Source organism: Amblyraja radiata, chromosome 29 (genome assembly GCF_010909765.2).
Source record: "Amblyraja radiata isolate CabotCenter1 chromosome 29, sAmbRad1.1.pri, whole genome shotgun sequence".
NCBI classification, from domain to species: Eukaryota; Metazoa; Chordata; class Chondrichthyes; order Rajiformes; family Rajidae; genus Amblyraja; species Amblyraja radiata.
In genome coordinates, this window is record NC_045984.1 from 27498114 (window position 1) to 27512929 (window position 14816).

General features: G+C 45.5%; 1 protein-coding gene across 1 annotated transcript in view; it reads left to right on the forward strand.

Annotated features, from left to right (window-relative positions):
- The window catches only part of LOC116989538 (proteinase-activated receptor 3-like), a 17834-nt gene extending 6226 nt beyond the window's left edge, over positions 1-11608 (forward strand). Inside the window, exon 2 of the mRNA XM_033047017.1 lies at positions 9617-11608. Within this exon, the coding sequence (XP_032902908.1) occupies positions 9617-10642 (1026 nt within the window). The 3' untranslated portion in view covers positions 10643-11608. The remainder of the gene's footprint in view (positions 1-9616) is intronic.
- The last annotated feature ends 3208 nt before the right edge of the window (positions 11609-14816 follow it).

A 14816-nucleotide genomic window follows, 5' to 3' on the forward strand; every position in this document is an offset into this window, starting at 1 on the left:
CTCTGTACCTGTGAGGCAGTACTACTGTGCCGCCCAATACATATCTATAGATATGTGTCTATTCAAATGCCTATCGTATTCAAATGCCGATATTATACTATAGTATCTGCCTCCACCACCTGACAGCATATTCCAAGAAGATTAAGAAACTTTGGAATACCCTAAATAGGCTGTTGAGGATCAGTCACTGCATATAATTACATATTTATAGATATTGCATGTATGTATTTGGCAGCACAGTAGTGCAGCTGGTAGAGCTGCTGCCTCACAGATACAGAGACCTGGGTTCAATCCTGACCTTGGGTGCTGTCCGTGTGGAGTTTGCATGTTCTTCTCGTGACCACGTGGGTTTCTCCGTGGGTGTTCCAGTTTCTTTTCACGTCCCCAAAGACATGCAGGGTTGTAAGTGAATTGGCTTCTTCCTTAAAAAAAATGTTCGTTCAATCCTGACCTTGGGTACTGTTTGCGTGGAGTTTGCACGTTCTCCTTGCAACTGTGTAGGTTTCCTTCGGGTGCTCTGGTTTTCTCTTACATCCCAAATACATGAAGGTTTGTAGGTTATTTGGCTTCTATTACAAAAAAAAATTGCCCCTAGTGTGTCGGGTGTAGATGAGAAAAAGTGACAACATAGAACTTGCATGAACGGGTGATCGATGGTCGGCGTGGACTCGGTGGGCCAAGGGGCCTGTTTCCACGCTGCATCTCTAAATTAAACCATACTATATTCAAGTCTAAAGAAGAGTTCTGACCTCAAACGTCACCGATCCATGTTCTCCAGAGATGCTGCCTGACCTGCTGAGTTACTCCGGCACTTTGTATCTTTCTTTTCAGTAAAGACAGTTTAATACATTTTAAAGGAATATCGAAAATAGAAGATTGATGGAAGGCGTAGCTATGGGAAAGTTTAATGGAGATGTGTGGGGCAGAATCCTTACACTGAGAGTGGTGGGGGCCTGGAACGCATTGCCAGGGCTGGTGGTGGAGGCAGATATGATAGTGGCACTGAAGTGGCTTTTACTGTAGATAGGCACATGCAAGTCTCTAACCTGAGAGGCTGCTACAAAGATATATACATTCCAGGATGCTATAGACTTTAAAATGTCTCTGTTTACCTGCATTCACACATTTAGGGAATTTTATTTCTGAATTACTTTCCCCTACTTTAGAGATACTGTGTGGAAACAGGCCCTTCGGCCCATCGAGTCCACGCTGACCAACGATCACCCTGTACACTGACATTATTCCACACACTCGGGACAATTTACTGTTTACAGAAGGCAATTAACCTGCAAACCTGCACGTCTTTGGAGTGTGGGGGGGGGGGGGGGGGGGGACTAGAGCAGCCGGACAAACCCACCTGGTCACAGGGAGAACGTACAAACTCGGTACCGACAGCGCCCGTAGTCAGGATCGAACCCGGGACTCTGGTGCTGTGAGGCAGCAGCTCTGTGTAACATTGCTGCACCACCGTGCCTCCCCAAATTCCTGATACAAAGTGTAAGCCTAATTATAGATAGTAACGGTTTAATTGGAAATGGGCCAAATGCTTGAAGGTGGGACTAGTGTGGATGGGGCATCTTTTCCAGCATGGACAAGTTGAGCCAAAGGGCATATTGTTCCCATGGTGTATGACTCGATGACTGTGACTCCACTCTCGTTCCTTATTTTTACATTTGAAACATATTAGTTTTCACTCGCGCATCTTTGGCAGTACGCTTCGTTGAGCTGGGGATTTTTGTGTTCCAAAATATAGCTGACCTCATTGTAAATTAAAATCATGCACTCCCTGTGATCCTAAATCTCGTAATCTTCTCCAGCAATCTTCTAGATATTATTGTTAGAAAAATGATATTCACTGCACAGGAATAATGTCATCTCATTGTCACGGAATAATGTCATTATAAAAGATGAAATTGCCGAACATTTGGATAGCAGAAACAGGATTGGTCCGAGTAGGCATGGATTTACGAAGGGGAAATTATGATTGGCTAATCTTCTGGAATTTTTTGAAGATGTAACTAGGAAAATGGACAAGGGAGAGCCAGTGGATGTAGTGTACCTGGATGTCCAGAAAGCATTTGATAAGGTCCCTCATTGGAGATTAGTGGGCAAAATTAGGGCGCATGGTATTGGGGGTAGAGTGCTGACATGGATAGAGAAGTGGTTAGCAGACGGGAAACAAAGAGTAGGGATTAACGGGTCCCTGTCAGAATGGCAGGCAGTGACTAGTGGGGTACCGCAAGGCTCGGTGCTTGGACCGCAGCTATTTACAATATACATCAATGATTTGGATGAAGGGATTCAAGTAACATTAGCAAATTTGTAGATGACACAAAGCTGGGTGGCAGTGTGAACTGTGAGGAGGATGTTATGAGAATGCAGGGTGACTTGGACAGGTTGGGGGAGTGGGCAGATGCATGGCAGATGAAGCTTAATGTGGATAAATGTGTGGTTATCCACTTTGGTAGCAAAAACAGGAAGGCAGATTACTATCTAAATGGCGTCATGTTGGGAAAAGGGGAAGTACAACGGGATCTGGGGGTCCTTGTTCATCAGTCTATGAAAGTAAGCATGCAGGTACAGCAGGCAGTGAAGAAAGCCAATGGCAGGTCCTTCTGCAGTTGTACAGAGCCCTAGTGAGACCAAACCTGGAGTATTGTGTGCAGTTTTGGTCCCCTAATTTGAGGAAGCACATTCTTGCTATTGAGGGAGTGCAGCGTAGGTTTACAAGGTTAATTCCCGGGATGGAGGGATTATCATATGCTGAGAGAATGGAGCAGCTGGGCTTATACACTCTGGAGTTTAGAAGGATGAGAGGGTATCTCATTGAGACATATAAGATTGTTAAGGGTTTGGACACGCTAGAGGCAGGAAACATGTTCCCGATGTTGGGGGAGTCCAGAACAAGGGGCCACAGTTTAAGAATAAGGAGTAAGCCATTTAGAACGGAGACGAGGAAATACTTTTTCTCACAGAGAGTGGTGAGTCTGTGGAATTCTCTGCCTCAGAGGGTGGTGGAGGCAGGTTCTCTGGATGCTTTCAAGAGAGAGCTAGATAGGGGTCTTAAAAATATCTGAGTCAGGGGATATGGGGAGAAGGCAGGAACGGGGTACTGATTGGGGATGATCAGCCATGATCACATTGAATGGCGGTCCTGGCTCGAAGGGCCGAATGGCCTACTCCTGCACCTATTGTCTATTGTCACATCAATGTCATCTCATCACCCTTTCCTGGTTGTTGAATCGTCTTCTCCTGCACCACATTGTTGCACGAATGAACTGTCGTCCAAAAACATGTGATGAAAGATATGAGGTGGGAAAGAGCTCAAATTTGCCTTCGGTATTCCACAGATAGAACTGTCCAGACTTGCAATTTCCTTTGGAATGTCTTAGTCATAGAGTGCCACAGCTTGGAAACAGGTCCAGCGACGTTAGTCCCACCTGCCTGCGTTTGGCCCATATCCCTCCAAACATATCCTACCGTGTACCTGTCTAAATATTTCGTGGTTATTACTAACATTGTCAAGATTCCAAAAGACTGCCTGTCCTGCATTACCCTGCACATGTAACGACATGAAATGGAAAGATTCTTTCATGTTAGACAGACAAGAAAACATGAATACACTTGCCCAGGGGAAAAGATATGATTGGAACCTGAAGGGCAACTTTTTCACACAAAGGGTGATGGGTGTATGGAACAAGCTGCCAGAGGGAGATAGTTGAGACTGGGACTATCGCAGTCATTGGTTTATACCGAAGATAGGCACAAAGCGCTCGATTAACTCAGCGGTTCAGGCAGCATCTTAGTTTTAGTTTCAGATGGACAGAACTGAAACAGGCCCTTCAGCCCACTGACTCTGCGTCGACTAACAATGCCCGCTCACTAACACTATCCTACACACACAAGGCACAATTTACAATTAAACCTTACTTTGGAGTGTGGGAGGAAACCGGAGCACCTGGAGAAAACCCACGCAGGTCATGGCTTGCTGTGTTAGCTGTGAGGAGGATGCTAGGAGGCTGCAAGGTGACGTGGATAGGCTGGGTGAGTGGGCAAATGCATGGCAGATGCAGTTTAATGTGGATAAATGTGAGGTTATCCACTTTGGTGGCAAAAACAGTAAAGTAGACTATTATTTGAATGGTGGCCGATTAGGAAAAGGGGAGATGCAATGAGACCTGGGTGTCATGGTACACCAGTCATTGAAAGTAGGCATGCAGGTGCAGCAGGCAGTGAAGAAAGCGAATGGTATGTTAGCATTCATAGCAAAAGGATTTGAGTATAGGAGCAGGGAGGTTCTACTGCAGTTGTACAGGGTCTTGGTGAGACCACACCTGGAGCATTGCGTACAGTTTTGGTCTCCCAATCTGAGGAAAGACATTCTTGCCATAGAGGGAGTACAGAGAAGGTTCATCAGACTGATTCCTGGGATGTCAGGACTTTCATATGAAGAAAGACTGGATAGACTCGGCTTGTACTCACTAGAATTTAGAAGATTGAGGGGGGATCTCATAGAAACTTACAAAATTCTTAAGGGGTTGGACAGGCTAGATGCAGGAAGATTGTTCCCGATGTTGGGGAAGTCCAGAACAAGGGGTCACAGTTTAAGGATAAGGAGGAAATCTTTTAGGACCGAGATTGAGAAAAAAAAAATTTCACCCAGAGAGTGGTGAATCTGTGGAATTCTCTGCCAGTTCATTGGCTATATTTAAGAGGGAGTTAGATGTGGCCCTTGTGGCTAAAGGGATCATGGGGTATGGAGAGAAGGCAGGTACAGGATACTGTGTTGGATGATCAGCCATGATCATATTGAATGGCGGTGCAGGCTCGAAGGGCCGAATGGCCTACTCCTGCACCTATTTTCTATGTTTCTATGTTGCTATGGGGAGACGGAATGCTCATAGTAAAGGTGAGGGAATGAGTCTGAAGACGTGGACTAACCCGAAACTTCACCGATCCTTTTTCTCCAGGAACGCTGAGTGAGATCTGCCAGATTCCTGCGATATCGTCATAGGCGAATGAGTGAATGAATCAAATACACGTGACAGAACTATATAATTGCTGTCTTTCGGTTAAGGAATTGTCCTGTGTTCTGCAACCCTCCATGCCCCAAATGTACAGCCCCACCACCAATTTACCGGCAACTGATTTAGTTTAGAGATTCAGCGAGGAAACAGGCCCTTCGGCCCACCGAGTCCACAACGACCAGCGACCCCCGCTCACTAACACTATCCTACACACACTAGGGACAGTTTTACACTGATACCAAGCCAATTAACCTACAAACCTGTACGTCCTTGGAGTGTGGGAGGAAACCAAATATCTTGGAGAAAACCCACGCGGTCACAGGGAAAACGTACAAATTCTGTATAGACAGGCACCCCATAGTCGGGATCGAACCCGCGTCTTGTGGTGCTGAATGGCAGCAACTCTACCGCTGCGCCCACCGATGATTCGGCACTTCCATTAATCCGGATTGGCCGGTACCGTGTGAGGCAACGGCTATGCCAGTTTCATCACCGTGCCGCCCTACACAACATTGTCTGCTCTTTGATCTTTGCCTTAAGCGATTTGCTCTCCCACGAAGCGAGCCACGCTCTTCTAATCAACAGAGCAATGCATTTCAGGACTCTTCGATAACAGATGTTTCCTCATCCTTGAAGTCAAAGAGGCAGCCATTGTTCCACCCAGCCTCATGAGATCCGAATTCCTCTCGGGCTGCGGGCACTTACAGCTCCGCACTTCCAGTCCGCGCCTCAGGGCCCACTCACGTCCCCTCCATTGTTCTGAACACCAACAATCGCTGTCCCGTGTGTCTTGCATGTGCCATAATATCTTCAAATACAAAAGGATTCAAATTCCTTGAAACTTTCTCCTGCATCCCAAGAGACTTTGTCTCCTGGCAACCAATATTTTTAGACCCAGTCCGCCACTGGCTGTAGGTAGACAAAAGTGCTGGAGAAACTCAGCGGGTGCAGCAGCATTGATGGAGCGAAGGAAATAGGCAACGTTTTGGGCCGAAACCCTTCTTCAGACAATGGGCTGACGTGTAGTGGGCCTTTTTTTCATCCATTTCAGTAACCCGACCTGACTTTGGGTATCCCTCTCGCAGTGTAATCAATGTTGCGGGGGGACAGTTTGTGTTAATAAATTATAATTCTGAAAATGAGGTGAAGAATTTTACCAAAGAACTTTGATTTTTACGAGGATTTATTCCATAACCGGCTTCCGTCTCCGCACTAGTATCCTTGCTCCGCTGTGGGATCTTTGGCACGGAGACGGAAGCCGGTTACGGAAATGGGGCCGAAAATTACCCATGAATCTACCCATGACCGTACTACATCTTTTTCGTCGAGTGGACTATCTTGCTCGCTGTAGGGTCTTTGCTCCAAAGACGTGCGGATTTGTAGGTTAATTGGCTTCTGTAAATTGTAAATTGTCCCTGGTGTGTAGGATAGTGTTAGTGGCGGTCGGGGCTGATCGATCACTGGTCGGCGCGGACACGGTGGGCCGAAGGGCCTGTTTCCACGCTGTTTGTCTATACAACATTTTTAAAAATGTGGATGTAACTGCACCAACACGAGTAGTCCCTAAGAAACAAAAGTGTCGGAGTGCATTTAGCCTCCCTCACTCCAAAGACGTACAAAGACGTCGGAAAAATGCTTAAAAGCAGGACCTCCAGGGTTGTTATCTCCGGTTTGCTTCCAGTTCCTCGTGCTGGTGAGAGCAGGAACAGGGAGATATGGGACCTGAATGTATGGCTGAGGAACTGGCGACTATGATATAGTTGGGATCACGGAGACATGGCTCCAGGGTGACCAAGGCTGGGAGCTGAACATCCAGGGATATTCAATATTCCGGAGGGATAGACAGAAAGGGAAAGGAGGTGGGGTAGCGTTGCTGGTTAGAGAGCAGATTAACGCAATAGAAAGGAAGGACATTAGATTGGAGAATGTGGAATCGATATGGGTAGAGCTGCGAAACACTAAAGGGCAGAAAACGCTAGTGGGAGTTGTGTACAGGCCACCTAACAGTAGTAGTGGAGTTGGGGATGGCATCAAACAGGAAATTAGAAATGCGTGCAACAAAGGTAAAACAGTTATAATGGGTGACTTCAATCTACATATAGATTGGGTGAATCAAATTGGCAAGGGTGCTGAGGAAGAGGATTTCTTGGAATGTATGCGGGATAGTTTTCTAAACCAACATGTAGATAAACCAACGAGAGAGCAGGCTATTCTAGATTGGGTATTGTAAAATGAGGAAGGGTTAGTTAGCAGCCTTGTTGTGCGTGGCCCCTTGGGCAAGAGTGACCATAATATGGTTGAGTTCTTCATTAGGATGGAGAGTGACTGTTAATTCAGAAACAAGGGTCCTGAACTTAAAGAAAGGTAACTTTGAGGGTATGAGACGTGAATTGGCCAAGATAGACTGGCAATTGATTCTTAATGGGTTGACGGTGGATATGCAATGGAAGGCATTTAAAGACTGCATGGATGAACTACAACAATTGTTCATCCCAGTTTGGCAAAAAAATAAATCAGGGAAGGTAGTGCATCCGTGGATAACAAGGGAAATCAGGGATAGTATCAAAACAAAAGATGAAGCGTACAAATTAGCCAGAAAAAGCAGCCTACCAGAGGACTGGGAGAAATTCAGAGTCCAGCAGAGGAGGACAAAGGACTTAATTAGGAAAGGAAAAATAGATTATGAAAGAAAACTGGCAGGGAACATAAAAACTGACTGCAAAAGCTTTTATAGCAAAAAGCAGGGGGCCGGGAGTCAAATGAGATGGAGGAACTGAGTGAAATCCAGGTTAGCCGGGAAATGGTGTTGTGTAAATTGAATGGATTAAAGGCCGATAAATCCCCAGGGCCAGGTAGGCTGCATCCCAGAGTACTTAAGGAAGTAGCCCCAGAAATAGTGGATGCATTAGTGATAATTTTTCAAAACTCTTGAGATTCTGGAGTAGTTCCTGAGGATTGGAGGGTAGCTAATGTAACCCCACTTTTTAAAAAGGGAGGGAGAGAGAAAACGGGGAATTACAGACCAGTTAGTCTAACGTCGATAGTGGGGAAACTGCTAGAATCAGTTATTAAAGATGGGATAGCAGCACATTTGGAAAGTGGTGAAATCATTGGACAAAGTCAGCATGGATTTATGCAAGGTAAATCATGTCTGACGAATCTTATAGAATTTTTTGAGGATGTAACTAGTAGAGTGGATAAGGGAGAACCGGTGGATGTGTTATATCTGGACTTTCAGAAGGCTTTCGACAAGGTCCCACATAAGAGATTAGTATACAAACTTAAAGCACACGGCATTGGGGGTTGATGTGGATAGAGAACTGGCTGGCAGACAGGAAGCAAAGAGTAGGAGTAAATGGGTCCTTTTCACAGTGGCAGGCAGTGACTAGTGGGGTACCGCAAGGCTTAGTGCTGGGACCCCAGCTATTTACGATATATATTAATGATTTGGACGAGGGAATTGAATGTAACATCTTCAAGTTTGCGGATAACACGAAGCTGGGGGGCAGTGTTAGCTGTGTGGAGGATGCTAGGAGGCTGCAAGGTGACTTGGATAGGCTGGGTGAGTGGGCAAATGCATGGCAGATGCAGTATAACGTGGATAAATGTGAGGTTATCCACTTTGATGGCAAAAACAGGAAAGTAGACTATTATCTGAATGGTGGCCGATTAGGAAAGGGGGAGATGCAATGAGACCTGGGTGTCATGGTACACCAGTCGTACCAGTAGACATGTAGGTGCAGCAGGCAGTGAAGAAGGCGAATGGTATGTTAGCATTCATAGCGAAAGGATTTGAGTATAGGAGCAGGGAGGTTCTACTGCAGTTGTACAGGGTCTTGGTGAGACCATACCTGGAGTATTGCGTACAGTTTTGGTCTCCTAATCTGAGGAAAGACATTCTTGCCATAGAGGGAGTACAGAGAAGGTTCACCAGACTGATTCCTGGGATGTCAGGACTTTCATATGAAGAAAGACTGGATGGACTCGGCTTGTACTCGCTAGAATTTAGAAGATTGAGGGGGGATTTTATAGAAACTTACAAAATTCTTAAGGGGTTGGACAGGCTCGATGCAGGAAGATTGTTCCCGATGTTGGGGAAGTCCAGAACAAGGGGTCACAGTTTAAGAATAAGGGGGAAATCTTTTAGGACCGAGATGAGGAAAACATTTTTCACACAGAGAGTGGTGAATCTGTGGAATTCTCTGCCACAGAAGGTAGTTGAGGCCAGTTGATTGGCTATATTTAAGAGGGAGTTAGATGTGGCCCTTGTGGCTAAAGGGATCAGGGGGTATGGAGAGAAGGCAGGTACAGGATACTGAGTTGGATGATCAGCCATGATCATATTGAATGGCGGTGCAGGCTCAAAGGGCCGAATGGCCTACTCCTGCACCTATTTTCTATGTTTTCTATGTTTGTACATTAATTGGCTTCAGTAAGTTGTTAAATTGTCAATAATATGTGGGATTGTGCTAGTGTACGGGGTGGTCACTGGTCGACACGGACTCGATGGGTCGAAGGGCCTGTTTCCGTGTGGTATCTCTAAAGTCTAAAGTTTAAATACAAAAAATTTAAACCGTCTTCTCATTTCTTTAGAACCTATGCCAAGAGCAGGCGGAGTGGCAGCATCCAGTTCGGATAATGACGGTGAAGTTGACTTAAGTGAATGGGCTGAACATCAACTGACAAATCCCGTCACCACTGTGTTAACTCCTGCCATTTACACCCTGGTGTTTATCGTCGGGTTCCCAGCCAATGCTCTGGCCATTTGGTTTATGGCCGGCAACATCAAGAAGCCTTCCACCATTTGCCAGATCAACCTGGCCGTTGCCGACCTCCTCCTGATCCTGGCGCTGCCGTTCAAGATCCACTACCACTTCCAGGGCAACAACTGGGTCTTCGGCGAAGCTCTGTGTCGGACGGCGACCGGCTTCTTCTACGGCAACATGTACTGCTCCATCCTCCTCCTCACCTTCATCAGCGTCGACCGCTACTGTGCCCTGGTCCACCCGTTCTACTCCAGGCGGTTCAGGGGTAATAGGTTTGCTGTATCAGCCTGTGCTGTCATTTGGGTCATGGTTGGGCTCTTTGTTCTGCCATTATTCCTTGTGAAACAGTCCTTTAAGATCAGCCTCACTAACATCACCTCCTGCCACGACGTCTACCTGGAAAATATGCAGAATGTTTATTTCTATTACTGGCAGGCCGTGGTGATAATAGGATTCATCATTCCAGCCCTCATCACTGTCGTCTGTTATAGTTTTGTGATCAGAATGTTACTGCTTAACAAGAGAGAGTACAAAAAGGCCAAGGTCGTCACTGTTTTAACTCTGCTGATATACCTCGTGTGCTTTGGTCCCAGCAATGTAATATTTTTCCTGCACCAATGGATCCCTGATCTCTACATCCATTACATGATAACCATGCCCATCAGTAGCTTCAATAGCTGCATCGACCCCTTCATCTACTACTTCATTTCTGATGAATTGAGGAACAAAGTAAAGACGATGTTCGGGATCCAGAAAGTTGTCACTAGATTTCGTAATTCGCAGACAACCAGCACTTTTTGGCTGACTCAGATGACATCTACCAAAGGATCTCCCGCGAATAGTGTCTGAGTGATCTGGGGTCGGGTGGCTTCGAAGATGAGGCCTCTCTCGCGGCAATGTAAAAGTCCGCAGCTCACCATCTGACATGCTGTACCAACCAAATGACGGGCGGCACGGTGGAGCGCCCGTCATTTGGTTGGCGCAGCTGCACCCGTGGCTTGTGGTCACGCGTGCAGTGCCAGGGACCCGGGTTCGATCCTGACCACGGGTGCTTGTCTGTACGGAGTTTGTACGTTCTGCCCGTGATCCCGCGTGGGTCTTCCCCGAGGTCTTCGGGTCCCCTCCCACACTCCAAAGACGTGCAGTTTTGTAGGTTAATTGGCTTTGCGTAAGCGTAAATAGTCCCTAGTGTATGTAGGATACTACTAGTGTGCGGGGGTCGCTGGTCGGCACCGACTCGGTGGGCCGAAGGGCCTGTTTCCGTGCTGTGTCTCTAAACTAAACTGAAGCAAAACATTTGCTCTGTTTGGCCCATTTCAACACTACAAATGTCACAAAAATGTTGTATCCGACCATCAGTCTGAAGAAGGGTCTCGACCCCGAAACGTCACCTATTCCTTCGCTCCATGGATGCTGCCTCACCCGCTGAGTTTCCCCAGCATTTTTGTCTACCTTCGATTTTTCCAGCATCTGCAGTTCCTTCTTAAACATATCTGACCTGAAATGTCGTTTGTTCATTTCCTCAACAGATGTTGCCTGATCCTCTCAGTTCCTCCACCACTTCGAGTTTGCCCAATGTTCCAACTTCCGCAGTCAGTTATGTCATCATAAAATTCAATTCAGGAGCATCGGCACAAACATTGAACGTTTTGTTTAGATGTATGGGACTAATTTGCTTTTACCAATATTTACTCTAAAATGACTCGAAAAATGTAATTATTGTGGTCTTGTCAAACATAAGGTTTAGCACTCCACGCCACAAATCCCAGTTGTGGAGGCACTGGTATCGTTGTCTGGCTGTAGGACATTGATCATTCTTTTATTCTGGATTTTAATTCATGTATTGTGTTTTTTTTAATATATAATTTATGATGCTTTTATAAGTGATATACCTGTACTAAGATTTTATATGTACTTTATGATATTTTTTAATATGCAATGCATTTATATTTAGTGTTGTCCCTTGTCTGGGCCTTGAGTCCGAAATAAAGTATATTATTATTATTATTATTATTATTATTATTATTATTATTATTATTATTATTATTATTATTATTATTATTATTATTATTATTATTATTATTATTATTATTATATTGAACTAGTGTATGCCATGTACAACTGATGATAGTACACTGATTACAGCCATCTGTCATTATATTTTCTCTGCATCTGATCTTCAAAGTATCATATACTCAGTAATACATTGAAACAAAATCAGAAAGCAATATTTTGAATAAATTGATCTTTTTCTACAACGGTTTTTTTTGCTTGTAATTTAAATTAGCTGTTTCTCTTTCATTGATAATTAACAAATGTATCAGTCACAATGTTGCTTATGCCGCATTTCAATCATGTGGTTTTATTTCCATTGGGATGTGCTACCATTTCTGTTCTTTAAAGGTTTATTTTTACAATAGAAATCGCCAAGTTATAAGCTATGTTCTCGAAGTCATAGAAACATAGAAAATAGGTGCAGGAGTAGGCCATTCGGCCCTTCGAGCCTGCACCGCCTTTCAATATGATCATGGCTGATCATCCAACTCAGTATCCCGTACCTGCCTTCTCTCCATATCCCCTGATCCCCTTAGCCAGAAGTGCCACATCTAACTCCCTCTTAAATATAGCCAATGAACTGGCCTCAACTACCTTCTGAGGCAGAGAATTCCACAGATTCACCACTCTCTGTGTGAAAAAACTCCAGGGATTCACCACTCTCTGTGTGAAATTCTATCAGATATTTCTAGTTAGTTGATATTTAAAAATTAATTTCCCCTCAAGATCAACTTCTCCAGGCAGAGACTTATCTGGAGAGGTTTTAGAGGATTGAAGATGTTTAAGAAGCTATTAGATACGCACCATAAAGAGCATACTGACGGTTTTGGCCACAGCTCCGCCCAAGACCGCCAGAGATTACAGAGAGTTGTAGATGTAGCCCAACCCATCACACAGAACACACATCCCACCACTGACTCCATCCACAGCCCATGCAATACCGTAGTGAAGTTTAACTTGGCAACATTTCCAGCATGGACCTTGTGGGCCGAAGGGCCTGTTCCTGCGCTGGACTGTTGAATGAATTTAGATTTAAACTTTAGAGGTACAGCATGGTAATAGGTCCTTCAGCCCACAGAGGTCACGCCGACCAGCGATCACCCCGCACGCTGGCATGATCCTACCCACACACTAGGGACAATTTACAGAAGCCAATTAACCTACAACGAGTTGGTGGGCATAATTGTTAATGGAGGCACTTTGCCATGGGATGATCGTGGGCATATTGGGTGGCACAGTGGTAGAGTTGCTGCCTTACATAGAAACATAGAAACATAGAAAATAGGTGCAGGAGTAGGCCATTCGACCCTTCGAGCCTGCACTGCCATTCGATATGATCATGGCTGATCATCCAACTCAGTACCCCATCCCTGCCTTCTCTCCATACCCCCTGATCCCTTTAGCCACAAGGGCCACATCTAACGCCCTCTTAAATATAGCCAATGAACTGGCCTCAACTACCTTCTGTGGCAGAGAATTCCACAGATTCACCACTCTCTGTGTAAAAAAGGATTTTCTCATCTCGGTCCTAAAAGACTTCCCTCTTATCCTTAAACTGTGACCCCTAGTTCTGGACTTCCCCAACATCGGGAATAATCTTCCTGCATCTAGCCTGTCCAACCCCTTAAGAATTTTGTAAGTTTCTATAAGATTCCCCCCTCAAGCTTCTAAATTCTAGCGAGTACAAGCCAAGTCTATCCAGTCTTTCTTCATATGAAAGTCCTGCCATCCCAGGAATCAGTCTGGTGAACGTACAAACTCCGTACAGCTCCGTTGAACAGCGCAGGAGACCCGTTGTTCAATCCTGACTTCTCCCTGAGACCACGTGGGTTTCCTCCCAGTGCTCCAGGTTCCTCCCACAACCCAAAGACAGGCAGGTTTGCAGGTTAATTGGCTTCTATAAAGTGTCCTTGTGTGTGAGATAGAACTAGTGTACGGGTGGTCATTGGTCAGCATGGACTCGGTGGGCCAAAGGGCAAAATAATTGGATCTAACTCAACATAACTAAGTCATGCTCCTGCTGTTCATGAATCTCACTCTCAATCTGCCAAGTAACCTTTGCACTTGGAAACAGGACCACCAAATAAGGTAGGATTTTGACTTCCAATATAATCTAGTTTGTTTTGGCCGAGTTCCTGTTCAAATACGCTCTCCTTCAATAGCCCTGGGCCTCCCTGTTCACAGCCGACCGATTAACCTACCTCTCATCGCCAGCCCTTCTCCCTTGACACTGGTCGCACAGAAATAATCTGGGGCCTCTTCTTACTTCCTTAAGACCATGAGACCCATCAAGTCTATTTCCCATTCCACCATAAGATATGGGAACGGAATTAGGCCATTCGGCCCGTCGAGTCTACTTTGTCATTCCACCATAAGACATAGGAGCAGAATTAGGCCGTTCGGCCCATCCAGTCTACCCCACCACTCGATCAATGCAAACAACATTTTCTATCCTTATTTTTGGAATCTCACTCTCACTTTCACCCAGTGCCACCCCCTCTGGTACAATATCCTAGTGTTATACAGTACTGTACCGTAGTATTACATAGTGACAGACTCGACAGACAGAAGGATGAGAGGGAATCTCATTGAAACATATAAGATTGTTAAGGGTTTGGACACGCTAGAGGCAGGAAACGTGTTCCCGATGTTGGGGGAGTCCAGAACCAGGGGCCACAGTTTAAGAATAAGGAGTAAGCCATTTAGAACGGAGACGAGGAAACACTTTTTCTCACAGAGAGTGGTGAGTCTGTGGAATTCTCTGCCTCAGAGGGTGGTGGAGGCAGGTTCTCTGGATGCTTTCAAGAGAGAGCTAGATAGGCCTCTTAAAGATAGTGGAGTCAGGGGATATGGGGAGAAGGCAGGAACGGGGTACTGATTGGGGATGATCAGCCATGATCACATTGAATGTCGGTGCTGGCACGAAGGGTCGAATGGCCTACTCCTGCACCTATTGTCTATTGTCTAT